This window comes from Rhinatrema bivittatum, chromosome 4, assembly GCF_901001135.1.
Source record: "Rhinatrema bivittatum chromosome 4, aRhiBiv1.1, whole genome shotgun sequence".
Taxonomy (NCBI): Eukaryota; Metazoa; Chordata; class Amphibia; order Gymnophiona; family Rhinatrematidae; genus Rhinatrema; species Rhinatrema bivittatum.
In genome coordinates this window covers 105,645,010-105,672,439 of record NC_042618.1, presented here as the reverse complement: position 1 = coordinate 105,672,439, position 27,430 = coordinate 105,645,010, and the positions used below count along the sequence as shown (strand labels likewise).

The 27,430-nt window shown below is 44.3% G+C and overlaps 1 protein-coding gene across 1 annotated transcript; it reads left to right on the top strand.

The window, feature by feature from the left end:
• Positions 1 to 342: 342 nt before the first annotated feature.
• On the top strand, positions 343 to 26,979 carry OIP5 (Opa interacting protein 5). Its single transcript, XM_029598614.1, has 5 exons — positions 343 to 676; positions 15,710 to 15,776; positions 24,535 to 24,657; positions 25,229 to 25,310; positions 25,825 to 26,979. Exons 1-5 carry the CDS (start codon positions 397 to 399, stop codon positions 25,930 to 25,932), a joined length of 660 nt encoding a protein of 219 aa, XP_029454474.1. The 5' UTR covers positions 343 to 396; the 3' UTR covers positions 25,933 to 26,979.
• Positions 26,980 to 27,430: the final 451 nt, after the last annotated feature.

Below are 27,430 nucleotides of genomic sequence, written 5' to 3'. Positions count from 1 at the left end.
CGGTAGGTTGGATTAGCAGACGTTCAAAGAGTGGCACTGCCCCTTGCAGGGTAGGCACTGTAGTTTAGCAAAGTGGAAAAACAAGTTATTTTTTTAAACCTAAAAATACGTTAGTTCTCATTTTTGTTCCAAAGTACATTATTTTAAAACATTTGTTTAATATGTATGCAAATCACTCAATCACCTATATAGCATGCACATTGTGATTGTTTTGGTGGAGGGGGAGGGGGAATTTGTCGAAACAGAGACTGTTACGTGTGTCCTCTCACGGACGCGCCCCAAAGGCGGAGTAAGTCACTTGAGCAACAAAGAATTCCGCCCAATCAGCGACGTCCTTTTAGTTTGGTCGCGAGCGGGTTGTTTTTGAACTTCAAATTTTTTTGGCAGGATAGGACTATGAAGCGCAATAACACAACGAGGATGCCTTGCTGGAATCTGTCCTCAGCTAAGGCTGGCGACATTCGTGGGCGGGGGGAGACCGAGCTTGCGTCTCTCGGTGGCCCGGGACGGGGAGACTATGCGATTTTTAGCGGCGGAAGTCTGGAATCAACGCTGTACCGAGGGGTCCGGCTGGAGGAGTTGGTGGTGTTTCAGTGTAGGCACTGTAATGCGGTGTTAGGAGATTCTCTGCAGCTGTGCCGGGGCGGGGAGGAGATCGGTGCCATCGTCTGCGTCCGTGAGTGTCCGATCACCGCTGCAAGCCTTACTCTTCTCCCAGCCCATTACATCAAAGTTCCAACAAGGCCTTGACTTGCCCATCATTGCTATACAAATGTCAACACATCCAGCTGCTATGCTGGCTTTCTTTTATCTAGTAGCATATTTCTATTCTTTCTACTCTTCGTATAAAAACATCAAATGTAGAGAAAAGGTCCATCGAGCTCAAAGCCTCTCTCCAACAGAGGCTATACCCGAGTCACTAGCAAATCCCAAAAAGTATATTCATTCTTTTCTCTTCATTCCTAGGGATAAGCACTGGCTTTCCCAAGTCTACCTGGATAATAACTGTTTATAGACTTTTATAGACTTTTCCTCTAGGAACTTGTACAAACCCCTTTTAAACCCCACTATGCTAGTTGCCTTGAACACATTATTACATTTGAAAACCGCCCATCCAATGTGGACGCTGGGCACTAACAGTACATACAATATAAATACAAATAAAACATCAACTATCAAATATTCTGCAATTTGACTTGTAAATTGCATGAAAAAGTAACTATTTCATTACACTCATGATTTACACTCATTACAACTCATGATTTATAAACTTTTATCATATCTCTTCTCCAAGCTGATAAGCCCTATTGTGTTTAGCCTTTATTTAAACATTTTTATTTGCTGCTTATTCACAGCCCTAAGCAATGTATGAACATATCCTAAAACAAAAGGACAAAATTGTACTATCCTTAAGGCAGCCAAATCAATAACAAACTGAATTGTGCCTTGAACAATTTATGTACTAAATGGAAGTTCAAACAAATAGGTTTTCAGCTATTTTTTTAAATTCTTTAGCTGCAGTGTTGGTTAGCTGCAATTTGGCAGGGTAGCAAGTTCCACAAAGTTGGGCCTGCCACTGAAAAGGCTCTTTCATGGGTTTCAGCCAAGTTAGTACTACAGACAGATGGAATATCCAAAAGTTCTTTTTGTGAGGATCTCGGGACTAGATTGGGATTATATATATAGATGTGTAACATATAGTTGACCCATGGTAGTGTATCCAGTCCAAGCATTTTATGCACAAGAAGATAAATTTTGTATTGGATTTGCCAATTGACCACAAGCCAATGGAGCACCATCAAAACAGGAGAAATATGAGCTCTCCTTCCCAACCCAGAAATAAACCACGCAGCCAAATTTTGCAGTAACTACAACAGTTGCAGCATAGCTGCTAACAGGACAACATACAAACAATTGCAATAGTCAAGGCTGGGGGGAATCCAAGCCTGTACTGAGTGCAAGTCAGGATGGCCCAGCAGTAACTTCAAAGGATGTAGAAGTCAAAGCCAGTGGTGTAGCAAGGGGGGGGGGGGGGTCAGACAGAAGAAGAGGAGGCCCGCAGCCTCCTGGAGCAGAGGGGTGCCAGCAGCAGTGAGACATGGCGTACCGCGAGGAAAGGTGCATGCAATTGCCAGTGGACAAGGCCAGTGGACAGAGGCCATGCAGCTGCCAGTGGACCTCATCCAATGACAGCTGAGTAGAGGACACCCTTCCCCTCATCTATGTAGACCTGCTGTATTAGAATTCGTGAGAGTAGCACATTCTGTCTATTGATGTCGCAATGCGCAAGATCAGCATGGAGGAAGTGCTAACCCTGAAAATGTTTAATATCATGGGGCCTGCACAGAAGAGGCAGAAGCAGCGATGAGTGATCAGATCCTCCCTAACAGCAGCACGGCAATGGTAGCGATGACTGCAGCAGAGAAGAGAGAGGCTCTGAAGCTGCCAGCAAAACAAAGAGAGGTGGCCTGACTTCAGTATGTGTATGAATGGGAGCGTGTGTGTGAATGAATTGGTGCCTGCCTGGGGGTCTCTGTCTGTGTTTGTGAGATTGGGTGCCTGCTTGGGGTCTGTGTGTGTGTGAGAGAAAGAATGGGGAGTCTGTGTGGGTGAGAGTCATGTGAATGTGGCAATCTGGGGGAGCAAGAGCTTTTGTGGGGGGGAGAGGGTCTTAGAGCCTGTGTGTGGGTATGTATGAGAGCATGTATATGTGTATGTGTGAGGGAATGAATGTGCAAGTGTGTGTGAGACAGGATACAGTTTGTGTGCTCCCTAGCTCCCTACTACTCAACAATCTTAGGGTGACTGGAAATCAAGAGTTCCCAAGTATGGTCAGCAGGGGCTTTTTTTTTTTTATCCTTATTAGTTTTAATTATTGGATGTTATTTGATATGTGTGCTGTTCTGAAATATTGTATTGGTGCTCGGGAAATTAAAAAATATATATATATGACTTTAATTAATAGAAGTTACTCTGTCAGTTTTAAAATATTCTTTTATTAGTTATAACTGATGCTTTCTTAGTGTCTGGTAAGATGAATCCAGAACCAGTGGGTTATGCACCTCTACCAGCAGATGGAGACGGAGCAAACTGACGTCACAGTATATATACCCCTGCAATGACAGCCTGCCAGTATTTTCTGTCTCCAGCAGATGGTGGATGTGCATCTCCCTACTGGGGATTGCTTCGCTTTGAAAAGGGAAATTAATTTGCCCCTCTCTCCTGTGGTGATACCAAATAGTCTCTCCCCCAGTTGAGAATTCCTGAGGTGATTTCCGTGGTCCCTCAGATGAGTGCCTTGGTCCGGTAGCAGTTTGTTTCAGCCGGTGTGGACTTAGCTGTTTAAACAACTGAAAGGCAGCAGGTGCAGGAAGCCAAGGGTGGCGGTGATGGCATACACCCTCTCTTCCCCCCCCCCCCCCCCCCCCGCAGCCGGAGACCGTCTCTGTACTCAGCCAGGAAGGGCTGAGCTCAGGTAAGTTTAAAATAAAATTATAGAAACAGAGAAGGAGGGTTTTTTTGTTTAGGACTTCCTCCGGTCTCCGTGCTCGGCTCAACGTTCCGACGTTCGTCCCATCCCGTAGGAGGTTAATGGACGTGGGCAACATGGTGGGTTGAGAAGCCTCCGTAGGCTAGGCCCCGCTCTGAGGTTTTTTCGCTGCGTGTCGCGTGATTGGCTTCAACAGCATTTCGCATGCTTTGTGTGTTAGGCTGCTCTCTTCAGGACTGTTGGTTTGGTGTATGCGTCTAGCTGTGTGTCCAGATTGTGCGTCCAGTTTTTGGACACTTAGTCAGGCCTCTCTTTGTATATCCAAGTTAAGCGGCACCAGTAGTGGCTGCACACTTATCTGTGTGCACAGGTTGGGTGTCTGTCATGCGCTTAAGTTGTACAGTGCCTATCCTTAGGGTCGCCTAAGTTTTAGATGCTTGGGTGTTAGGATGCCTATGTTATTGGACACCTATATTTTTTGGACGTATAAAAAAAAAAATTCAGTTGGACATACACCTTCAATTGCCTGTTAATATACTGACAGCCTCATGGTACCTATAGCTAAGAAACCTAAGCGCCGTTTCCTCTGTGCTGCCTGTCATATTTGGGCATCTCAGCTTGGCATGCCCACTAACTTGTGCCAGCACTGTTCGGAGGCTCAGTGAAGATTAGCTTCCTCTGATTTTAGTAAGTCTGGTTCTTTTCAGTCGGATGAAGATCTGGGTAAAGATGTGTCATGAGAGGCACCTGATCTTGGAAGTCTCCTAACTGGTTTGACAGCGGGGGAAGGTAGCTCAGTAACTACGCCTTAGGTGCCTTCTGGTTTTGGCATGGATCCTTCTACTTTTTCATGAGTAGAATATTTCCAGGGATTGCAATCCTTTCTTCAGACACAGTCCTCAGCTCTGTCCAATGCTCCCAGGGCAGAGTTGCTGGTGGGGACCTCTCTCTTGCCCAGTCCTACTCTTAAGTGCCAGAGTACACCTAGGTCGGCAGCAAGTCTGCCCGATAGGGATCCAAATGGCACAGATGATGAGGCCGATCCTGACTCTCTAGAGCAGCGGTTCTCAACCGGTGTGTCGCGACACCCCAGTGTGTCGCCAAGCACCGGCAGGTGTGTCGCGAGCTCCCGGTCACTTGCCGCCGGGCTATCAACACGTTCAAGCCCAGCGGGAACGGCAGCAGTACTAAAAGAAGCTGTGGCACCCGTGGCTGGCCTTTTCTTCTTCCCGCGCGCGGTGCGGCCCCCCCCCCCCCCCCCGTGACCCGGAACAGGAAGTGATATGTGGTGCGCGGGAAGGAGAAAGACCGTGCCCGCGTGATAAAGTAACAGCGGCCGCTGCAGCATCGGCCCCCGAGCTATTGCAGCAGACGGTAATCGGGAAAGGAGACAGCAGCGTGAGCCTCCCACAGTCGATGGGATTCTTCCTTCTTGGCCTGCGGGGGCTGGAGGAGGAGGAGGAGCAGCTACCATTTGTGCTCGGGGGGGGGGGGGGGGAGAGGAAGTGAGTGAGAGAAAGCGAGAGAAGCAGCCAGCCAGCCAGTGTGTACGTGAGAGAATGTGTGTGTGATTGAGAGAAACTGGTCAGAGAGCTGATGTATGTGTATATGTGAGAGACAATGAAAGTGACTGCTCAAGGAGATGACTGATGTGTATGTGAGAGTGTGAGACAGTCAGGGATGTGACTGATGTGTGTGTGTGAGAGAGAGAAAAAGCATGGAAGTGAGAAATCTGGGTATGTGAGAAAGCATGGGAGTAAGAAGCCTGGTGTTGTGGGGGTTTATGTGAAAGAAAGTATTGGAGTGAGAAGCCTGATTATGTGAGAGAGCATGGGAGTGAGAAGCCTGTGTGTGTGCATGTATGAGAGAGAGACTGGTTGGTAAGGTGACGGTGTGACTGGTGTGTATGTGAATGTGAGAGAGAGAGAATGTGATTCAGGGAACGAGAAGCCTGTGCACGTGGAGAGCGAGCATGGAAATGAGAGAGAGACTGGGGTGTGTGTGTGTGTAACAGAGAAAGTGATTATGGGAATGAGAAGCCTGTGCATGTGAAGAGAGTGAGCATGGGAGTGAGAACCTAGGTGTGTGTGAGACACAGCATGGGAGGGAGAAGCCTGTGTATGTAAGACAGAACATGGAAGTGGGAAGCCTGTGTGTGTGTGTATGCATGAGAGAGATCAGGTGATGGGTGTGTGTGTGTGTGTGTGTGTGAGAGAGAGAGAGAGAAAGTGATTATGGGAATGAGAAGCCTGTGCATGTGAAGAGTGAGCACGGGAGCGAGAAACCTGTGTGTGTGTGAGACACAGCATGGGAGTGAGAAGCCTGTATATCTGAAAGAGAACATGAGAGTGGGAAGCCTGTGTGTGTGTATATATGCATGAGAAGAGATCAGGTGACTGGTGTGTGTTTGTGTGTATGTGAGAGAGAGAAAGAAAGTGATTATGGGAATGAGAAGCCTGTGCATGTGAAGAGTGAGCATGGGGGTGAGAAAGCTGGGAGTGTGTGAGATACAGCATGGGAGTGAGAAGCCTGTATATCTGAAAGAGAACATGGGAGTGGGAAGCCTGTGTGTGTATGCATGAGAGAGATCAGGTGACTGGTGTATGTGTGTGTGTGAGAGAAAGAGAAAGAAAGTATTATGGGAATGAGAAGCCTGTGCATATGAAGAGTGAGTATGGGAGTGAGAAACCTGGGTGTGTGAGACACAGCATGGGAGTGAGAAGCCTGTATATCTGAAAGAGAACTTGGGAGTGGGAAGCCTGTGTGTGTGTATGCATGAGAGAGATCAGGTGACTGGTGTGTGTGTTTGTGTATGTGTTGAGAGAAAGAAAGTGATTATGGAAATGAGAAGCCTGTGCATGTGGAGAGAACAAGCATGGGAGTGAGAGACTGGTGAGTGTATGTGAGAAAGAGAAAGTGATTATGAGAGTGAGAAGCCCATATATGTAAGTGGAACACGGGAGTGGGAAGCCTGTGTGTGTATGGCATGAGAGAAACTGTTCAGGAAGGTGACTGGTGTGTTTGTCAAAGACTGGGAGATGATTGGTGTGTGAAAGACAGAAACTGGTCATGGGGGCATGACTGGTATGGTGTGTGTGTGTGAGAGACATGGGCCCTAAGGAAGAGGACCATGAGTATAGAGCTTAGCCACTACTGCTGCTTCTGGTGTGTGCTATGGCCTGCATGGAAGAGGAGTAGGAGAGCTGCTGGAGGGGGTAAGTAAAGGTGGCTTTTTAAGTTTATTTTTCTTGATTGACTGCCATTTTAATTATTTAATATTATGTGATGTGTCTGCTTTTTTTTTAAATATTTTATTGGTGTTTGGAGAATTTTTAATAGTTTTTATGAGTTTTTAATTGTTGGATGTTATTCTGTTCATAGTTGTTGTGAAACATTTATTCTGCTTATTAGTATAGTTTTACAATTATTTCTGTGTGGGGATCTATAGCTGCTTGCTAGTTCTGTTTTCCTAATAAGAGGTGTATTGGTTTTTAGGGCCTGATTTAGTATTTGTAGTGTTGCCTTTTCATAGATAGGGTTGCTCCTGTTTTAAGTGTATTCCATAATACAGGTGTAACTGTGTGCGGATTAGTTTATGTGCATTACTACAGATCCTGGGAGTATGTTAGGTCGGTTCTGTGTCTGTTACCGAGATGAGATATTTTGCTAGCATGTAAGAGTTTTATCAGTCTTATTTGTTGTGTTCTCTCAAGAGGACATGCATTGGTGGTAAACTGCTGTCTTTTCATAAGTAGGGCTATTGAGCCTGAAAGTAGAAGGAGTTTGAGTTGCTGTTACTGAGATGACACCAGAACCAGAATATCTTTTTTGTAGGGTGAGTTGTATGGGGAATGTCATAATTCTGCTTTACATCCATTATTGTGGATCAGGGAGGTTCCCGTGGATGCAAACTGTACTTTTACATCTAGCCCTGTGACGATCATGGGTCAGTGTGTCACACATGTGAGAACCATCTGTCAGGTGTGTCCCGACAGAAAAAAGGTTGAGAACCACTGCTCTAGAGGATGGAGAAATTCCTCTGGGATTAGAACCATAAAGGGCTATGCTAAGGTACTTCCATAGAGATGAACTGCCAGCTCTGATTTCCCGGACTCTGAAAATGCTGGGAGTACCTGGGGCAGATTCCATGGCTGAGCCAAAGAAAAATCCCTTTTTGGTTTCCTTGCATAAAGCCTCTTGTTTTTTCCCTGTGATGGAGACCATTCAAGAATTGATTGACCTTGCGTGGGGACCCCAGAGGCTAATTTCAAAGGAGGTCGGGTTTAGGAAGGCCTCTGTATCTGGTGATGAGAGAGCGTTTACATTTTCCGAAGGTGGATAGACTTGTATGTGCAGTCTCCAAGCAGACACCTTTCCCTGTGGAGGGAGGAGTGGCCTTAAAGGGTGTACAGGATAGGAGGCTTGAAACTATTTTTAAGCAAGCTTTGAAGCAGATTGCTTCTTGTACCCTGGTGGCTTGCTCTTCTTCTTTCTCAGGAGGTTGATGAATCTGAGGTGAATTCCAGGGCAGTTATGGAGCCAGCACCTACCTTTTTGGCAGATGCAGTCTGCAATTTGGTCCGCATCTCAGCCAGAAAGGTGGCTTTGGTGATAGCGGCCAGGCATCAGTTATGGCTGAGAAATAGGTTGGCTGATGCGACCTCCAAGGCTAACTTTCAAAATTGCCCTTTAAAGGCTCACTTTGTTTGGGAGTGAATTGGAGAAATTGGCCAGTAAGTGGGGCGAATCATCGGTTCCTTGATTACTGGAGGATAAGAAGCAGACACTGCATTCCTTTAGCATGAGAGGTCGTGCTAGGGGATCCAAGCATTTTCAACCCTATAGAGGAGCGACCTTTCAGAGGATTCGGCCTTTCGATAGCTCTCAGTCCTTTCGTCTCAGACAACCCAGAAGGGGCGCAGGCTCGGGTAGTGGAACCTCCCAAGCCTCCCAATGAAGCTTTGCCGACCCACCTCTGGGAACAGGAAATAGGGGGACTCCTCTCTCTCTTCTATCAGGTGGGTCGAGATCACATCGAATCAATGGGTCCTGGAGGAGATACAAGAAGGATATGTGCTGGAGTTTCACAGTATTCCTCGGAACATGTTTATGGTGACTCTGCCACTCCCCTCAGAAGAAGCAGGTAGTGGAGGATATATTAGCAAGGCTCCTCAGTCTGAGGGCTGTGGTTCCAGTTCCCACGTCTCAAGAAAACATGGGGTGATATTCTATTTATTTCATTGCACCCAAGAAGGGGAGGGCTCTTTTCGTCCCATCCTGAATCTCAAAGGAGTCAACTATCATGTGCAGGTCATGCATTTTTGCATGGAAATCTTGCGCTCAGTGATAATGGCTGTACAGTCGAAGAAATTTCTGACCCCTCTGGACCTGTCCGAGGTATATCTTCATATTTCCTTCTGACTAGAGCATCAGCATTTTCTATGATTCACAGTTCTGGGATGCCATTATCAATTTCGGATACTGCCTTTTGGTCTGGCCACCACTCCTAGGACCTTCTCCAAGGTTATAGTAGTAGTTGCGGCAGAGTTAGAAAGGATGGGATCCTCATACACACGTATTTAGATATCTGGCTGATTTGAGCCAAGTTCCTGGAAGAGAGTTGCCTGGTGATGCGCAAGGTGATCTCCCTGTTGCAGGAGCTCGGCTGGGTGGTAAACCTGGCCAAGAGCAGAATTCAGCCTGCACAATCATTGGAAATCCTCTGGGTTCGGTTCGAACATAGCAGGGCAAGATTTTTGTGCCCGAAGCTCATATTCAGAAGTTGATAGCACAGCTACATCTGTCGATGAACACTCTGGGCCTGACCATATGGTCCTACCTAGAAGTACTTGGTTTAATGGCGGCAATCCTGGAAGTGATGCCATGGGCAAGGGTGCATATGCATCCTCTTCAGTGCTGCCTATTGTCTCAGTGGAGCCCGCAGTCTCAGGACTATTCAATTCGGCTCCACTTGCCGATGAAGGTCTCCTCCCAAATGCAGTGGTGGCTACAAGTGGATCATCTAAGGAAAGGAGTTTCCCTAGCAGTACTGGACTGGCTAGTACTCACGACATATGCAAGCTTTCATGGTTCGGGAGCTCACTGTCAGGAGCTGACAGCGCAAGGGTGCTGGAATACAGAAGAGACTCTCTGGAACATCAGTTGGCTGGAAGCCGGGGTGGTCCAGTTGGCATGTTTGCAGTTCAGCAGCAGGCTACAGGATTGAGCAGTCCGGATAATGTCGGACAATGCAACGACTGTAGCTTATATTAATCGTCAGAGAGGAACCAAGAGCCAGCAAGTGTCGCAGAAAACAGATCAACTTATAGAATGGGCTGAAGTGCATTTCCAGATGATCACAGCTTCGCACATAGCAGGAAAAGACAATGTAAGAACAGACTTTCTCAGTAGGGAGAGTCTGGACCCAGGAGAATGGGTGCTGTCAGACGAGGTGTTTCAGCTGATTCTAGATGGCTGGGGTCTCCCGTTTCTAGATCTGCTGGAGACTTCTCGCAATGTGAAAGTTCCGCGATTCTTCAGTCGCAGGAGAGATCCAAAGTCATTGGGGATCGATACTCTAGTGCAGGAGTGCCCAGAAGACAAGTTTCTGTATGCCTTTCCTCCGTGTCCCCTGTTATGCAAATTGATTCAGAGGGTCGAGCGCCACAGAGGGATGGTGCTTTTGGTTGCTCCAGATTGGCCCAGGAGACCATGGTATGCAGATCTACGTAGAATCCTCTTGGACTCTCCCCTTCAACTTCCGGCACACAGGAATCTGTTGCAGCAGGGTCCTGTTCTTCACGAAGATTCTACTTGATTTTGTCTTACAGTATGGCCCTTGAAAGGTCTCATTTGCTGAAGCATGGATACTCTGTGGCAGTGATTCCTACCTTGCTAAGAGCTAGAAAGTTCTCCATTTCCTTGGCCTATGTGTGGATTTGGCGAGTGTTTGAGGCCTGGTGTGAAGATCGAGGTACTCTTCCTTGTTCGGTGAAAATCCCGCTCATTTTGGAATTTTTGCAGGATGGATTGAATAAAGGCTTGGCCCTCAATTCCTTAGAAGTACAAGTAGCGGCTCTTGCATGTTTCAGGGGTCAGGTGAACGGTGGATCAATGTCAGCTCATTCTGATAGGGCCTGTTTCCTGAAAGGAGTGAAACATCTTTGTCCTCCCTTGCGGTTTCCGGTACCCTCATGGAGTCTTAATTTGGTGTTGGATTTCTTAGTGGTTACTGACCTTGAAAACAATGTTTCTTGTGGCAATTTTTTTCTGCAAGTGGAGTTTCCAAGTTGCAGGCCTTGCCTGCCAGGAGCCATTCTTCCTGGTGACTCCAGGGGCAGTACAGCTGTGTACTGTTCCTTCTGTTTTTTTACCAAAAGTGGTCTCTGAATTTCATTTGACTCAGTCGATCTTCCTGCCATCCCTGGACAGGGATAGAGATGTAGAGGAGTATCGTCTATTGTGACCCTGGCATGTCGAGAGACATATCAGGTATCGGGAGGTTACTAAGCCATTATGGAAGACGGATTGCCTGTTGTCCTTTATAGGGGTACTAGATAGGGTGAGCCAGCTTTGTGAGCTACAATAGCATGCTGGATTAAGGAGGTAGTCACATTGCATACGTAGATGCTGAAAAGCTGTTACCTAGTCAGGTTAGTGTTCATTCCACTAGGGCTCAGGCAGTGTCATGGACAGAAGTTAGATTGTTGACTCCTGTCGACATTTGCCGAGCTGCATTGTGGTTCTCCTTGCACACCGTTTTCAGGTATTATCATCTGGATGTGCTGGCCTTGGAGGATGCAGCCTTTGCATGTGTGGTTTTGACAGGATTGCAGGCAGCCTCTTTCCCTATTCAGGAGTAGCTTGGGTACATCTCACTGGTTCTGGATTCATTTGGCCAGACACTAAAATAAGAAATTACTACTTACCTGATAATTTCCTTTTCTTTAGGATGGTCAGATGAATCCAGCTTCCTGCCCTTGGCTAGCAGAATCTTTCACCTTGGTCACATGCACAGAGCTAGATTCTGCTAGCGTGTAGGGATCTATAGTAATCAGGTTTGTTTTGTTTCCCCAGGAGGTGGTGTATTGGTATTCTGTGATCCAGTGTAATATTTTCAGTGTTGCTTTTTCACAAGAAGTGTTCTTGTTGTTTGAGTCTTTGGTGTTACTACTGTTAAGTTATGATAGGTTTGCTGTATAGATTTTGAGTGTCTTTTTTGCAGGGTTTGTGTCTGGCAGTGGAAGAAGTTTGTGCTGCTATTATTTTGAGGTGTCTGTTTGGATGTGGTGGTGTATCTGTTTCTTTTTGTGTTTGTGTTTACCTGCTCCTTTCAGCAACCTGAAGAGGATCAAAACTGGAATTTTGAGCTTCTGGCTGGCAACTTGATTGCTGCTATTTGGCAAATGGTTCAACAGCTGATTAGTTGGTGAGAGACTTTTATTTATATATATATATATATATATATATATCATGCCCCCTACCCACCCAACTTTGGTGGGTAGGGGGCCCAACAAATTGTATGAATGGAAGAGGGGCCGTGGCTTAAAACGTTTGCTCACTTTTGGCATAGAATGCTACCAGTCTGAGGGTGGTGTCAGTATGGTCTTTCCTTCCCGCCTGTACAGCCCAGAAAAGGACTTTGTGGGTCTACACGGGTGAGAAGAAGAAGAAGCCATGCATTTGTGGCTAGAGAAAAGAACAGCACGTTCTCCACGCCGTGGCAAGAAGAGGAAGCATCGGCCCAGGGCCTGCGCAGTGTTGGACCACAGAAGGAGCAACAGTGCATTGTTTCCCCCCCCCCCCCAACCCGGATATGCAGGAAGCAGTACGGCATCAGCCCCAGTGGCCTCGAAGAGGAAGCTGCCCGCTGGACTTTCGCTTCTGATGGGAGGAAGACATTCCTCCCATCAGAAGCTACCCATCCTCCCACCATGGGTAGAGCGACATTTGCAAGGGATAGGTACTTCACATGTTGCGGGAGTGGACAATGTGCAAGCAGACTATCTCAGCAGGCTACTGTTGGACCTGGAAGAATGGGAGCTGTAGAAAGAGGCCTTTGGCCTTCTCCAATCTCACTGGGGTAGTTCCCATCTGGATCTGATGGCGTCAAGGAGCAATGCCAAGACAGCAAGTTTCTTCAGCCACAGACAATAGGTCAGAGCCGAGGGCATAAAATTGGTGGTTCTTTCCTGCTAATTTTCATTACTGAAGAACCACAGATCTGTCCAGAGACCCAGCCCTTTAATGTTCTCAAGACCGTGTTTTGGCAAGTTTACTGGGAAGAACTGTCAGAATGTATATATACAGAACCTAAAGAAGTTTTCCAGGTTGTGGTTAGCCCCTTTTGGTTGATTTGTGGTTTTTCTGTTTGGGGGATTCCAACCTTTGGGTTTGGCGTTCGCCCTCATTTAGGGGGTTGTTGAGTTATTACTCAATAGTTGACTTGGGTACAGGTCAATACTGAAGGACTGCAGGTGGCACTCTCGGTTATGTAGCAGTATCTCAAGGTTTTTAGTTCTCTGCCTCTATCTGCTAGTAGGGATGCAAAATCCACTAATCTGGACTGATCTGTGGTACTTCAGGAATGAAAATTAACAGGTAAGAACCAATTTTCCTTTATTTAAGTTTTATGTATTGTGTGGTATGTGACTGATGTTTTTAAATATATTATTGGTCTTTAGAAAATGTGAGTTTTATATTATTGAATGTTATTCTTTTTGTCAGCTTTTTTGAAATATTTATTTATTTATTTATTTATTTATTTAATTTTATATACCGGCAACCGTTTGCACATCGTGCCGGTTTACAGATAACTTACAACAATGGATATATAGGCAAAGCCTTTACAAGGAACAAATATTCTTTTTATTAATATAGTTTTACTTCTATTGATTTTTATTTCCTGATTTTATTGTTTGTTTTATGAAGAATTGTAATATTTCTGTTTTTCCATTGTTACACTGCATACATAGTCTGGCCTGTTATGGTTTACAGTTCAGTTTTGTCTGCACGTTTGTATTACTGCTTTATGATCACTTTATTATGTATTTGTTGAGGTTCTGTCTGAGTTCTGCATGTGTGATTGAGGTTAAGTATTCTGTTAATGTCATTTCTTTGTAGGGATCTATAGAAGCTTGGTTTGTTCTGTTTTCCTAATAGGAGGTATATTGCTGTTTTAGGGCCTAGTGTAAGATTTGCAAGGTCACCTTTTCATAGGGTTGTAACTGTTTGAATGCTAGCAGTTAGTGCTGTTTTGGAATGGGAGGCTTATTTTATTGTAATTTAGTTTGCTCATGGCTTTCTGAAGACCAAGCCTACATCAACATGCGTTAAAATAGTCCTAATACCATATGTGTGACAAGTGTCTTTTTGGCTTTTATTCAGAGTTTTCTGGTTGACTCTACAGCAGTGCATGTAAATATAATATACATGCTGTTGTGATATTTTTACTTCAAAAGACTGTACTTTGAGTGTATTCTTTCATGTAAAATCTTTTATTATGAATCCCTAATTTGAAATTGTGTGTGGAGAGGGCAGTGAGGGGGAAGGCTGTAAGGATGTGCAGAGGGATGCCATACGTTGCATTCAGGATTCATATTCGTCGGGGGGCAAATACGTTGCATTCTGCAAGGGGGCCCCCCGATATGTTTATACTTTAATTCTTATTCGTTTCCCGGCTAAAATTAAATGAACTTCAACCCCCACCCTCCTGATCCCCCCCAAGACTTACCAAAACTCCCTGGTGATCCAGCGGGGGGTCCGGGAGCCATCTTCTGCACACACACCCTCGGCTGCCAGTATTCAAAATGGTGCCAATAGCCTTTGCCCTTACTATGTCACAGGGGCTACCAGTGCCATTGGTCAGCCCCTGTCACATGGTAGGAGCACAAGATGGCACTGGCCATCACCACATGGCACCCTTGAAGTGGTGCCATGTGGTGATGCGCTGGCGAGGTGAAAGAGGGGGCCCTGCAGAGGAGACAACACTGAATGTTTTGTGCAAGGAAGTTGTGAATATAAGATTTTAATAAATAGATAAAAATTGGCCCCAGGTGCCAGAGACCCTCGCTACCTCTGGTTGTAGCTCATATCCAACTGCAAAAGAACAGAACATATCACTCAGACTCTTAAACAACTTCATTGGTTACCAATCTCTCACAGGATAATATATAAAACCCTAACTCTAATCCACAAAGCTCTCTATAATAATAAAACTGAATGTATGAAAGACACACTTCTTTTTAAAGACACTCTTAGAAACCTACGTTCAACAAATACTGGGCTTCTCTTAACTTCTTCACCAAGAATGATACACCATCAATATACAAGAGAACGTGCTTTTTCCATTGCAGGACCAGCTTTATGGAATACGTTACCCACAGAATTAAGACTTGAAGAAGCTACTAAAACTTTCAAGAAAAAATTAAAAACTTGGCTTTTCAATAAAGCATTTACAATGTCTTAAGATCAATAGCCCCTCTATCACTTTAAATTATACCTTCCCCTTTTTCCCATCCCCTTCCATTTTATCAATCACTACACTCTTTCCCATCCCTCTCTTGTTTCTCCCTCTTCTCAACCCCCAATCTTTCATTGATTTTTAACATATTTGATAATTATATTTTGTAATACATATCCCATTTTTCCCCTCATTTGTTATATTTATTATATTGTATCCATTTTTTAGTTAAAATTGTTATATGTAAACCAATGTGATGGCATTGCTGAATATCGGTATATAAAAGCAAATAAAATAAATAAATCCTTAATTGCAGCCTTGTTGCATTTGAATATTTTTATCCAGTATCACTCCTAAACTCTTGGCTTGCAACACTACATGTATTTTGGCACTTTCAAAGGGAAAAAGTGATGGACCTCTGCCGGACCATCATCTCGTCCATTACAAACCTTAGGATTATAAATAAAGCCATAGAGAATATGTCAAAAAGAAGTATCAATAAAATCTACTGGTAAAGAGAAGGGCCATACTGTATCTTAAGAAACCTGTGTGATCTTAAAAATTGAGGTAGTCCTCCTATTTAAAGGTATTGTAACCAACAAATAATTTTTTCACAGAATCAATAGTCTCTGAAACTTAATAGAGAAAATTAAATGTTGAAATTTGATGATTTAATAGGGAGAGGAAATTGCAAACAAAAGTAACTCAGTTTTCTCTATAATTGGTTTTAATAATCCACGGACTCTTTTATTTCTCAGGAGTTACTGATGAAGTCATTTGTGAAGATTCTCTTGTGATTGATTATGATGGGCCTCTAAATGGATGGTAAGTACTAGCACTGTCTGTATTTTGCTGCCAATCTTAGTGGCTTTTTTGAGAAGGTGGATTTGATGCACTAGAATTGTACAAAGATTAAAATAGCCATATAATCAGAGCTCAACATTTGGTGCTGTAAAGACAGATGATTTCCCAGCCTGATGCTGCATTATGCTATGAACTCTAGGTTACTTTGCCTTCCCCAGAACACTTCTGGTGGTTGTGAAATTTTGTAATGTCTTCCATGCCAAATGGCCAAGTGGAATTGAATTAACCCTTCCAGCTATACAGTTTTAAGGTAAATAAGATTTTATGGATTTAATCCTATTAGTTTGCTCAGGGTCCAAACAGTTTTCTGTCCCCAGTGGGAGTGCATGAAAGAATGTCTACAAATTTTCGATCTCATCCTAGACCATCCATTTGATCTTAGGTAAAAGGCTAAAAAGGGATTAAATTCAGGTGACATGAGAATATGAAATCTTGAACTTTTGGTTTAGATCAAATGTAATATCTGAACTGTGAACTGAGGTTGGTCCAAGATTGAGAGCCTGTAGAATATGGGGAGAGGGGTGTTTATGCCCTGCCATTTTGACCCTCTTAGGGAGATGAAAGTATTGCAACCATGGCCAGTTCATAATTGGCCCCACTCTTCCCTTAGATGGATTTGATAGGAGTTTTGGCAGTAAAAGATTTTCCTACCAAATTTAAGTAAAATCTAGCCATGGAGAAGCCATGTGTACAGCTGGACAGATGGAGCAACAGTAATGAAATGCACCTAAAAAGTCCCCTGAAATTGAAGCCATCAGAAGTAGAACTAAAACTACATTATACAAAGTGCCTTACATCCACAAATGTCTTTCAAGAACTGATGTTTTCAGAGGAAACCACTGTGCTTGTATTCCTTAAATTGCATTGTAAATATGCTGATTTTGGTAGTCTAAAATTTCTCCCAACCTCCTTTTTAGGTTTTATAGCAAGTGACATACCTGGTGTTCTGTGCCATTTTCTGAATCTTCTGTAACCCCCTTTTTTTGGAAGTAGTAACTTCTTTCAGAGCACACAACTTATATCTTCGGGGCTGCTCTGGCTAGCATTCCTCCCAGGTCCTGAGCTCTCTATCCCGGAAGGGAATCCTTTTTGTGGGGGATGGGGATGGGAGGAGACTTTTGGCTATGGCCCAGATAATGATGTGATTTATCCTGTGTGTGTGTTGGTAGCAATGACAACTCCTGGAGGGGAATGGCTGTAACAAAACAGGAAGGAGCAGGCACTAGAAGTCAAATAATAATTTACTGATTGATTAAATGCAAATTAAAGTCCATCTTTAAATAATGTACAGTTACAGTCAATCTTATTACAATTAAGGTGTCTCATTCTGGGTAAGTATCCTTTTCTTTAGGAAACTGGTCAAGCCTCCCATGGTGATGTAAATTGTGCACTAAAGCTCTCCCAGTGGCTTACCCAGGATTCCTGTCAGAGGTCCCCTTCTAGTATAGAAAAAAACATCCCACCTCTGACTCCAGCGTCTTCCTGGACACCCAACCCTGTATCCTGGTCCCATGTTGGTGGAGATCCGGATGAGGTCTCCATGATCTTACTTGATTCCTTTAGTTGTCCAAAAAGGGTGACGCCTCGGATTCAAAAGTCTGTGATCAGGAACCTGCTGCTCCAGCCAGGCTTCCACTGATGAGTGGTGGCTTAAGAAAAAATCTCCCAACAAAAATGAAATACTCTCTTAGTCAAAATCTTCCTAGACTGGTGTTCGTGCTGTCACAGGTGCTTGCCAAATTCAAAGGGAGAATGAGCTCACTGGTCTTCAGCCTCTGCACTCTGAGTCCAGCCAATGACGATGACCTTCGTCAAAGAAGCAGGGTTAAAAACAATCCCTTCCAAAGATATGATTCTTCTGGCCTTCAAGCGGCTCACACAGCCAAGCCTGTCACAGGTGTTTGCCTCATTCAGGGAGTGAATGGGCTCACTGGTCTTCAGTCATGGAGTGGGAGTCCCAAATGGATTCAGACCAAAAATATACCTTTACTTCAACTAAAATCCTAGGAACCCTCTGACAGGGTGTGCACAGGGGCAATTCCCTACAAAAGTGGGAACCTGATGAGGCAGGGAGGCCTCACCAGAGAGAGGAAAAAACTCTAGACCCTGCCTCTTTAGCATCTGACCTGAACTGATTCTAGCCACACCTTACTCACAAAATGGCCAGGTTATAAAGCAAGGGGCAACCAATCCCAGCTCTCCTAGATGGTAGGAGGGCAAACCGGGGATGGAAGCACCAAAGTTGTTAAATCTCTGGAAATGGAACTAAAGGCATATAGTGGTGGACTGCCACTCTTCCAACATACCCAGGGCCCTGTTTTAGCATCTTGATGTTTGTGTGAATGGGAGTCCTTCAGTATACTGGCACCGATGGACAGACCCCATATTGGAAATGTTCTGTGGATGTACAACAGTTTGGGGAAACATCATGAAACACGCCTTATTGCTAAAGCTAGGGTACTGTCTTCCCCTTCGCTGTATCTGTTTGGATATTGGGGAACAGATCATACTCTTCCACCTTTCTTAATGTGTGGAGTACATATGGACTGCACTTCTAAGATGGTATTTTTAAACAATGCAACACAATCCAACAGGTGTGTTGCAAAATCAGTTGCAAAGGTCCATGTAAAACAAACCAGAAAGGACAATTTAAACGGAAGAGTTCAATAATTCCAAGATGCCAAATCTTTATTGAAATGTCAGTCCCCCGACACGGACCGTGTTTCGCAAAGGCTGCATCAGGAGGGACCAATTACATGTAAAATAAAGCGGCTTTACATTCTTGAGAAATGTCTGTGAAAACAAAATCAATTGAACAATTGTTAGGACCAAAGAAAGGATGCATGGCTACAGAGGCAACTGTAAATACACAAGGAAATACATACCCCATTAGATACATCAAGCCGGATTTCCAGAGGATAATTTGAGGAGTTGAACCAATTACCTGAAATAACACATCACTCAAGTTAAAACAAATTTCAAAGGACCAATTACAGATAAATGAAGGCTCAAATGGAAACCAGAAGAGAACTTACAATTGGAAGAGCACTGTTCTAATATGTGTGAAGAAGGATGTTAAATCGTAGAGAACAATGGCAGGTAGATAAAATCACTGCATCTCCTATAAAGAGAGGATCAAGGAGTGAAGAAAAGTAAGTGTCAAGAAATACTTGAAACCCAGAAGTATTGATAGAGAGATAAGAGGAGAAGAAGGGGGGGAAAGGAAGGGAAAAGTAAAACATAGGAATCTACATACATGTATGTGAATGAAGTGCCTTTCAAATGTGCACTGGCGAGGTGTTAACATATGAAAAGTCACTCGGGGCTATTTGGTCTGTGACATTCTGCCAAGGTTCAGAAACGATCCCTGTAAATAAAAATGTGTGAAGGCAAGATTAACATGACAACAGGGTACCACTTTTAGCGTAAGACAGCTGGCAGAGCCAGCTAAAAGGAGGCTACCACTCCGATTCCTTTATAAAGTTTAGATCAAAAAGCAACCCAAAGACAAATATAGCAAATGTGACGAAAGATAATTAGCAGGTCAGTGAAACCATAAACAGAAGCAAGATAAACTAAGGGAATAAATAACAGTATGTGGTAGGCGAAAGTGTTGTAAAAAACAGAAGGTGTCAAAGACTCTAAACGCAGCAAGTAAGTTATTTAACACGAGATAATGCGCTGACTACAGAGAAACAACAGGGAAAACTTATAGAGAAAAAATCTTTTATATAAATGGAAAAACAAAGCAACAAGGGCTGCCAAAACATAGGTTAGAATATAAGGAGATCAAGGTGCAGCCGAAGCTGGTACAAAGTTGAGCAAGAACTGGCCAGGTTTAGTGCAAAGGGTAAGCACTGAGAAGTACCTGGATTAAGCAGGAAAAAGAGCACTATAAAAGAGGGTGTGGTGAAGATACTCAGGTCAGAGCCGGTGGGAACGGGAGGGGCAATCAAAGTGCAGACACAGGTAAATCAAGAAGACTGGGGGTATCCAAAAATAAACTGGAAACGATTTTAATGTAGTAGAATAACTAAATGGAAATTATATAAAAGAAATCTGTAGTGCTGTATACTGTGACTGGGAGAGCGAAGAGCCCTGAAAACATAAGGGTAAAGAGATAAGAGTGGACCCATCAAAGCCAAACAGGGTGGGAAAAGATGAGTTGGAATATAGATAAGAAATATGTGAAAAAATTGTGATAGGAAATAAAATAAAAAAATAATATAAAGAGATAAAATAGAAGGGGAAATGTGGTGAACTGTCTGAATGTGAATACTCAAGAGATACCACAGGAACAAAATGGAAAGGGGGGAGGGGGGGGAGAGTGTGGGTGGTATGTAAAAGGGGGTGAAAGGGGAAAGAACAGGGGCCAGCAGGAAAGGAAAGGGACGGGTGGGCTTGGGAAGGAATGGTGACGGAGGACAAGATAGGGGGTGGAAAAAGGGAGGGGGGAAACAAGGCAGGAAAGAGGAGGGAAAAGGGAATCGCAGGGAAGGGAAAAGGGGGACAAGGAGCAGGAAGGGAAGGGCAATGGGGAAAGGGAAGGAATAGGAAAAGAATCCTAACGGAAAGGGAGGGCTTGAGGGGAACGGGGACAGGGGATAAGCCAAGGGGAAAGGGAAGAGAGAGGGGAAAATCAGTGTCTCTTCAAAAGAAAGCAGACCATTTCCTAGCATGTACCAGATGGACTCAAAACAAATGGGTATAGTGTGCTCGTGCTAGCAGTTGGAGACGGATCTGACGTCAGCACGGGTACATATACCCCCGCAGGAAGTGAAGCAATTAAGTAATTTCCGTCTCCAAAGCAGTTTGGCGCTACCCACGCTCGCTGAGCGTGTTTCCAAATTTTATCGACTAAACCCGGGAGAATGGCAGCTGTCACCCACAGCCTTTCAGATAATTGTGGGTCACTGGGGGATGCCAGCTATGGACCTATTAGCAGACAGGTCCAACGCTCAAGTCCCCAGATATTTCAGCCGCAGGCGGGATCCTCGAGCTCAGGGGATCGATGCCCTGGTACAGCCTTGGCCTCAGGGGATCCTGCTATATGCATTTCCTCCATGGCCCCTGTTGGGCGCCATTGTTCACAGGATTCAGCGACACAGAGGTCTAGTTCTTCTAGTGGCCCCGGACTGGCCAAGAAGACCCTGGTACGCAGACATGAGAAGACTACTGGCAGGGAATCCTTTTCCTCTGCCTCCATACTGGGTCCTGCTACGGCAAGGCCCCATTCTCCACGAGGATCCAGCTCAATTCTCTCTTACGGTCTGGCCATTGAGAGGGCTAGACTGAAGAAAAGAGGATACTCGGAGCCGGTGATAGATACACTCCTCTGAGCACGCAAGTTCTCCACATCACTTACATATATCAGGATCTGGAGAGTTTTTGAAGCCTGGTGCGAATCTCACTGCACCAATTCACATGCCGCTAAGATTCCTCTCATCCTGGACTTTCTACAAGATGGACTTCAGAAGGGTCTGTCCCTCAGCTCCATCAAGGTACAGGTAGCAGCGCTGTCTTGCTACGTCCCAGACGTGACGGCAAATCCATTGCCCAGCACCCAGACGTTTCACATTTCCTGAAAGGAGTCAAGCACATTCGCCCGCCACTGAAGTGGCCAGTGCCCTTGTGGAACCTCAACCTAGTGTTGGACTTTCTAGCGGGATCAGCCTTCAGGCCCCTTCGAGGCCTGTCACTCCGGTTATTGACCTTGAAGATGGTGTTCTTTCTGGCTGTGTGTTCAGCGCACCGCATCTCAGAGCTACAAGCACTATCCTGTCGTGATCCATTTCTCAGAATCACTCCAGAGGCTATCCATCTTCGCACAGTTCCCTCTTTTTTACCTAAGGTGGTCTCACACTTTCACCTCAACCAAACCATATCCTTGCCTACCACGGAAAGTTTGAAGAAATCGGAAGAAGGTCGAATACTACGCCATCTCGACATCGGCAGACTACTGTCCAGATACCTGGAAATGTCAGAAACAGTACGAAAGACGGGCCACCTGTTCGTCCTGCACAGCGGGAAGAAGCAAGGGGAAGCGGCCTCACGGCCAACCATCGCCCGCTGGATTAAAGAAGTTATCAAGGCAGCCTACGTAGAGGCAGGAAAACCACCACCTCTACGGGTCAAGGCTCACTCTACCAGAGCACAATTAGCCTCTTGGGCAGAAGCTAAGCTGCTGTCGCCTGCAGAGATATGTAAAGCGGCGACGAGGTCCTCCCTCCATACAGTCTCCAGATTCTACCGTCTGGACGTCCAGGCCAGGGAGGACACAGCATTTGCGAGGGCGATCCTACACGGTCCTCGGGCAGCCTCCTGCCCAGTCCGGGAGTAGCTTTTGTACATCCCATTTGTTTTGAGTCCATCTGCTACACGCTAGAAAATGTTAAGATTACTTACCTGGTAATCTCCTTTTCCTTAGTGTATGCAGATGGACTCAGCATCCCGCCCGGCTGCCGGTATACATGGGGATTCGCTGACTCACGGTAAGCCATGTTTTGCTTATAATAGGGCTTCCACCCTGTTGGGTGTCGACGCCTTCCGGTTGAGAACACTGGCGGTCTCCAGCTACCATCAATTGGTCAGGGTAATCCTGTTGATTAATCAATCGGTCAGTACACATATAGCTATAATAGCTTTGCAAGGAAGATTACTGAATTGCTTCACTTCCTGTGGGGGTATATGTACCCGTGCTGACGTCAGATCAGTCTCCAACTGCTAGCACGAGCACACTATACCCATTTGTTTTGAGTCCATCTGCATACACTAAGGAAAAGGAGATTACCAGGTAAGTAATCAATTCAATCCCCTTATTGAGCCCAGTAGGGGTTAGTGAGTTCAAAAGAAAAATCCACCGTTGCTCTCAGCGTTTTAAAAGTACAAAGAAGTTCCCACCGCGCATGGGTCTAGGAAGGAGCTCAGTCACTAAGAACTGTAAATCGTCGATCGCATGGTTCTTCTCAAGCCAATGATTGACCAGTGGTGCTTCGGTTTTGAATGTGCATATACAGGAGCAATGTTCAAAAATTCTTGTTTTAAGCATATGGGTACATTTACCCACATATATCAGGTTGCAAGGGCACAGAATAACATAAACGGAAGCCGTAGATTCGCAGTCTGATGTATGGCGTAGGGGATAAGTGTGGCCCGTGCTGGGAAGTGTAAATGGAAGTGGCAGTGCAGAACACAAAGCATGCTGAACAGTGGCCGCAGGGGACGTGGCTACGGGGTGCTGGGTCAGGGGGGACTGAATCAAATAGAAATGATGAGACTAGCAAGTCTCGAAGATTCTTCCCTTTCTGAAAGGCGAATCTCGGGTGCTCAGTAAAAATAGAACGTGGAGAGAGTACCTGCCGGTATTTATTCACATACTTCTCGAACGCAACAATGTCCACGCCTGTTGTACACTCTTTTTATTTATTTATTTATATTTTTTAGGTAACAAGATTGTATAATAAAAGCGACAATTACAAAATAACATCATGTACATACCGTTTTATACCAAATACATATCCTTTGCAGCTGCACCTTTCATTTTTTTTCCAACTATTGTCCTCATTTTATCAGTTTCCCTTTTGAAAATTTAGTGTTAGAGCTGCAGATTTACTTATTGTCCCCCTTCCAGTTATTAGTTCAAATCTGATCTTGTTATGATCACTATTACCAAGTGGCATCACCATGTAACCTCTCTCACCAAATCTTGCGTTCCACTAAGAATTAAATCTAAAATAGCTCCCTCTCTCGTCAGTTCCTGAACCAATTGCTCCATGAAGAGGTAGTTTATTCCATCCAGGAACTTTACCTCTCTAGCAAGTCCTGATGTTACCTTTACCCAGTCAATATTGGAGTAACTTAAATCCCCCATTATTACTGCACTGCCAGTAATTATCTTCCCCCTTCCCTCTACCTACACTGCCCCTGACATCATTCATATTTCCTTGCCTCTCCTCCACTCCCTGGCATCATCATTGCCTTTCCCGCTCCCCGCCCCTCCACCCCTCTGGCATATTCACCTTTTTATTTCCCTTCCTTGTCCCTCGGCTCCCTGCTATCATCACTTTCCTTCCCTTCCCCCCCCCCCCCTTGGCAAATTCAGCTGTCCCTGCTTCCCCCTTGGCCTGGAACCAGTAGAAGTCTTAAGCGGTACTTTTCTGGTGCTGCTTCTTCCTCTGCCATCTTCCCTCTGAAATGCAGGGGCCAGCAAGTATATCAAGACTACCGGATCCACGCAGCTTCTAGTGCAGAGGAAACCAGGAGCAGCTTGTAGATAAGTGCTGCTTTCCAACCCCATCCCCCTCCTCTACTGGTGGGCAGAGATCCTGCAGGCCAAGAGAGAAATTAAAAATTAAGACTGCAGCCGCGGCAACCTGCCCTTCGGCCATTGCACACCGCTTGGGAAATGCTGGGCTATCTTAAGCAGCACCAGTATTGCCTTCACTGCTGAAATGCCTCCTCTTCGTGCAGGTATTGGCGTTTTGAATTGACCAGAACGTATTACCCAAAGTAAGAATGTACGAACACTTTAACTACTCAAGGATTGTCTGCTTCTCTTCTGTCACTTTATAATGTTTGTAATGTGAAGTGAAGGTTAATTGATGTATCCCTGAGCTGGTTCGCATAGAGGGAATTGATACAATGTTACAGAGCTCTAGGGGAAAACACAGAAAGCCATACACCATGTTTCATTTTCTGTACCTTTGTGTCCCTCCTTTAGCTCCTACCACATACTCCGCTGTCGCTCATGTAGGATGAAAGTAGGCTTTAGCCTTTTCTCTGCATTCACCTCTGTCGCTCACCTTCGAGAACTTTTCTGCTTCTTGAAGCAGAACATCTTCTGGTAAGGATATCTCATGAGGGGTTTGGAGCTATGTAAACAACAGGATAATTAACATTTAATAATGTAATAACTCTTATTTCAGCAACAATCATGGCGGTCTTTTCTACACTTTAAGTAGAATGGGAGGGGGAGTTCTTTGATGTTAGGACTATTGTTGCTGTTGGACACCAAGTTGGTGCCTCCAGATGATGAGTAGTCTTTGAAGCAAGTCTGTGCAAGCTTTTTTTTAAGATTAGTGTTTTGCCAGGAAGGCATGTTCATCTAGTCTGTTTTAATGATGCCAGTTTTCCTTACTAAAGTAAATCTAGCTGGGCTCTTGAAAGTAGATGAAGTTTTAAACTATTTTAGCAGATATGTAGTCCTACTGAGAAAATGGAGGAGAAATGGTATTGCTTTTTAGACACTGAAGGACAAATGTGGGGGAAGTATGGTAAACTGAGAGCAGTTTGTTAACCTGGCTAATGATTTTACCGTTGAGTTGACCTTCAGCATTCACATATGCAAATTTCCTTGATTATTCTTTGTATAGATTAAACACACAATATTTGTGAAAATGTGCTGTCTTTTTCAGTTATGTCCTGAAAACAAAAGCCACAGTACCAGCCTCTGATTTGAGTTTTGACGTTTCAAGCTTACGGGAGAGTTTGGATATGGTAAAGTTGGGTTTGTTTTTTTTTTCCTTCCCTTCTGCTGTTCTCCCTCCCTCCCCCATATTTTTTTTTCTTCAGATTAGAGCATGAGAGGGAAAGGTGCATGATGCTGAGGAAGATGGCAATTGTAACTATTTCTGTAGCATTTCTCCTGATTCATTTAAGGACCAACATGTTTGGGTGAAGGACTGTAGCCCTATTGCTCTTGAGCCTGAATAGGCTCTAAAACTTTCAGTTAAAGTATAAGCCTTTATATATATATATATATATATATATATATATATAGATATAGATATAGATATATATATATATATAGAGAGAGAGAGAGAGAGAGATACATAGTTTTTGCTGTGTAGTTTTGAAGCAATTTATTACATTAGACTTTTTTGGTAATCCTCCAAAAGACTGGTCGTGATCTCTCTTGTGTAGTATCTATGTGTATTGCATGGATGGAAGAATAGAAGTTTTGTATATGTGCATATAAATTGATTTAATAATCAATTGCCACATTTTCCAGCTCAAACGACGACTGGTGAAGGCCCACCATTGCTTGAGGCTTCTAACACAGAGACTGGAAGAACTAACAAGCAAAAACAATCTCGGCTGTTCGACAACAGATGAATAGGAGCGCAGCCCAACTACTGCTTGCAAAAGCCTTCAAAGTCTGTTTCCCTTGGTCCTAAATTTTTAAGGTTTCCAAACCAGTCCTGGTGACCCCTATAGTCAGTCAGGTTTGCCGGATAATCAGCATTGAACATGTATGAGACATTTGCATATAGTAGATCTCCACTGTATGTAAATGTGTCTCATGCATATTCATTGTAGATATCTATGGAGTCACTAAGACAGATTTGGGACATCCTGTCTTAGGCACAGTGAAAATGAAGATGTTTGGAACAGATTCACAAATCAACCAAAAATAGTCAAAAAATACTGTGTAAAAGCTCCAAATCATTCAAAAGAATAACACTCAAAACTGCTGACATTTTAATATTCAATAGGCTCAAAGGCCTAATTTATGATGGTCCTCATAACCCCAAAGCGGTTACTTAGTTAATTGCAACTTTTTCTCCGCTGAAACGGTCATCTATAATCATTGGTCCACTAATAATGTTGAAAGAATTGTTTGTGTTTGTCCTTTGCTCATCAAACCACTGTGAGATATCAAAAATATAGTAAAATAAAAATAGTAGTGCTCACTTATACTCTGAGTCCTAATGCGCCTCCAGCTGTAAGTGTTGTGGCTACAGCATCCTCAGCCCATACAAGCGGCAGAAGCTGAGCTATGCAGTAGAAGTTGGGGCTTACCACCTAGCCCTGCGCCTGAGTCATCGGACCAGCCCCAATATTTAAAATAAAAAAGTATTATTTTGTTTCTTTAAGACTTTGCTGTGCGTAGGTTACTTTTATTTTTTGTACTCTTGCTTCATAATACTGAGGCCATCCACCTAGACATGGCTTAAGAGGGAAGAGTCAAGATGGTTTTAGCAGAGGGAAGTCTTGCCTTTTTTTTCAACGTGTAAATAAACATGTAGATAAAGGTGAGCTAGTTGCTTTATTTATTTGAATATAAGCATTTGACAAAGTCCCCCTACAAGAGACTCCTCAGGCAATTAAGAAGTCATAGGATAGGAGGCAGTATCCTGCTTAAAAGACAGGAAATGTCATACATTGGAACAGCAGAGTTGCTACATTTGTCCTTGTTGGAATCTTAAGATTTTTGCTACTATAAGTACATTGAAATTACTCTGCTATAACAACTTAGAAACATAGAAATGACGGCAGAAGAAGACCAAACGGCCCATCCAGTCTGCCCAGCAAGCTGCGCACTTTATTTATTTATTTTCCCTTTTTTTCTCTCTCCCACCTGTTACTATTGGCTTCCAGTACCCTCCAGCCCTAATTCCCCTCCACCCCACCACCAATGTAGAGAACAGTGCCTGATCTGCATCCAAGTGAACATCCAGCTCAATTAGAGGTAGCAACCACTTCAACAAGCAGGCCACACCCCTGCCCCATACTCTTACCCACCCCTGGTTTGTTTGTTTTTTTTGGAGATGGCAGCCCTCCACCCTTCCGCTCCGTGAAGGTGCAACACCAACCACTGGCATCCTGCTCCGTGA

Coding starts and splice junctions, on each gene's coding strand:
- OIP5 (XM_029598614.1), top strand. CDS start 397: ATGAAGCGCAATAACACAACGAGGATGCCTTGCTGGAATCTGTCCTCA. Junction 677..15,709: donor CGGTGCCATCGTCTGCGTCC/GTGAGTGTCCGA, acceptor TTTATTTCTCAG/GAGTTACTGATGAAGTCATT. Junction 25,311..25,824: donor TACGGGAGAGTTTGGATATG/GTAAAGTTGGGT, acceptor CACATTTTCCAG/CTCAAACGACGACTGGTGAA.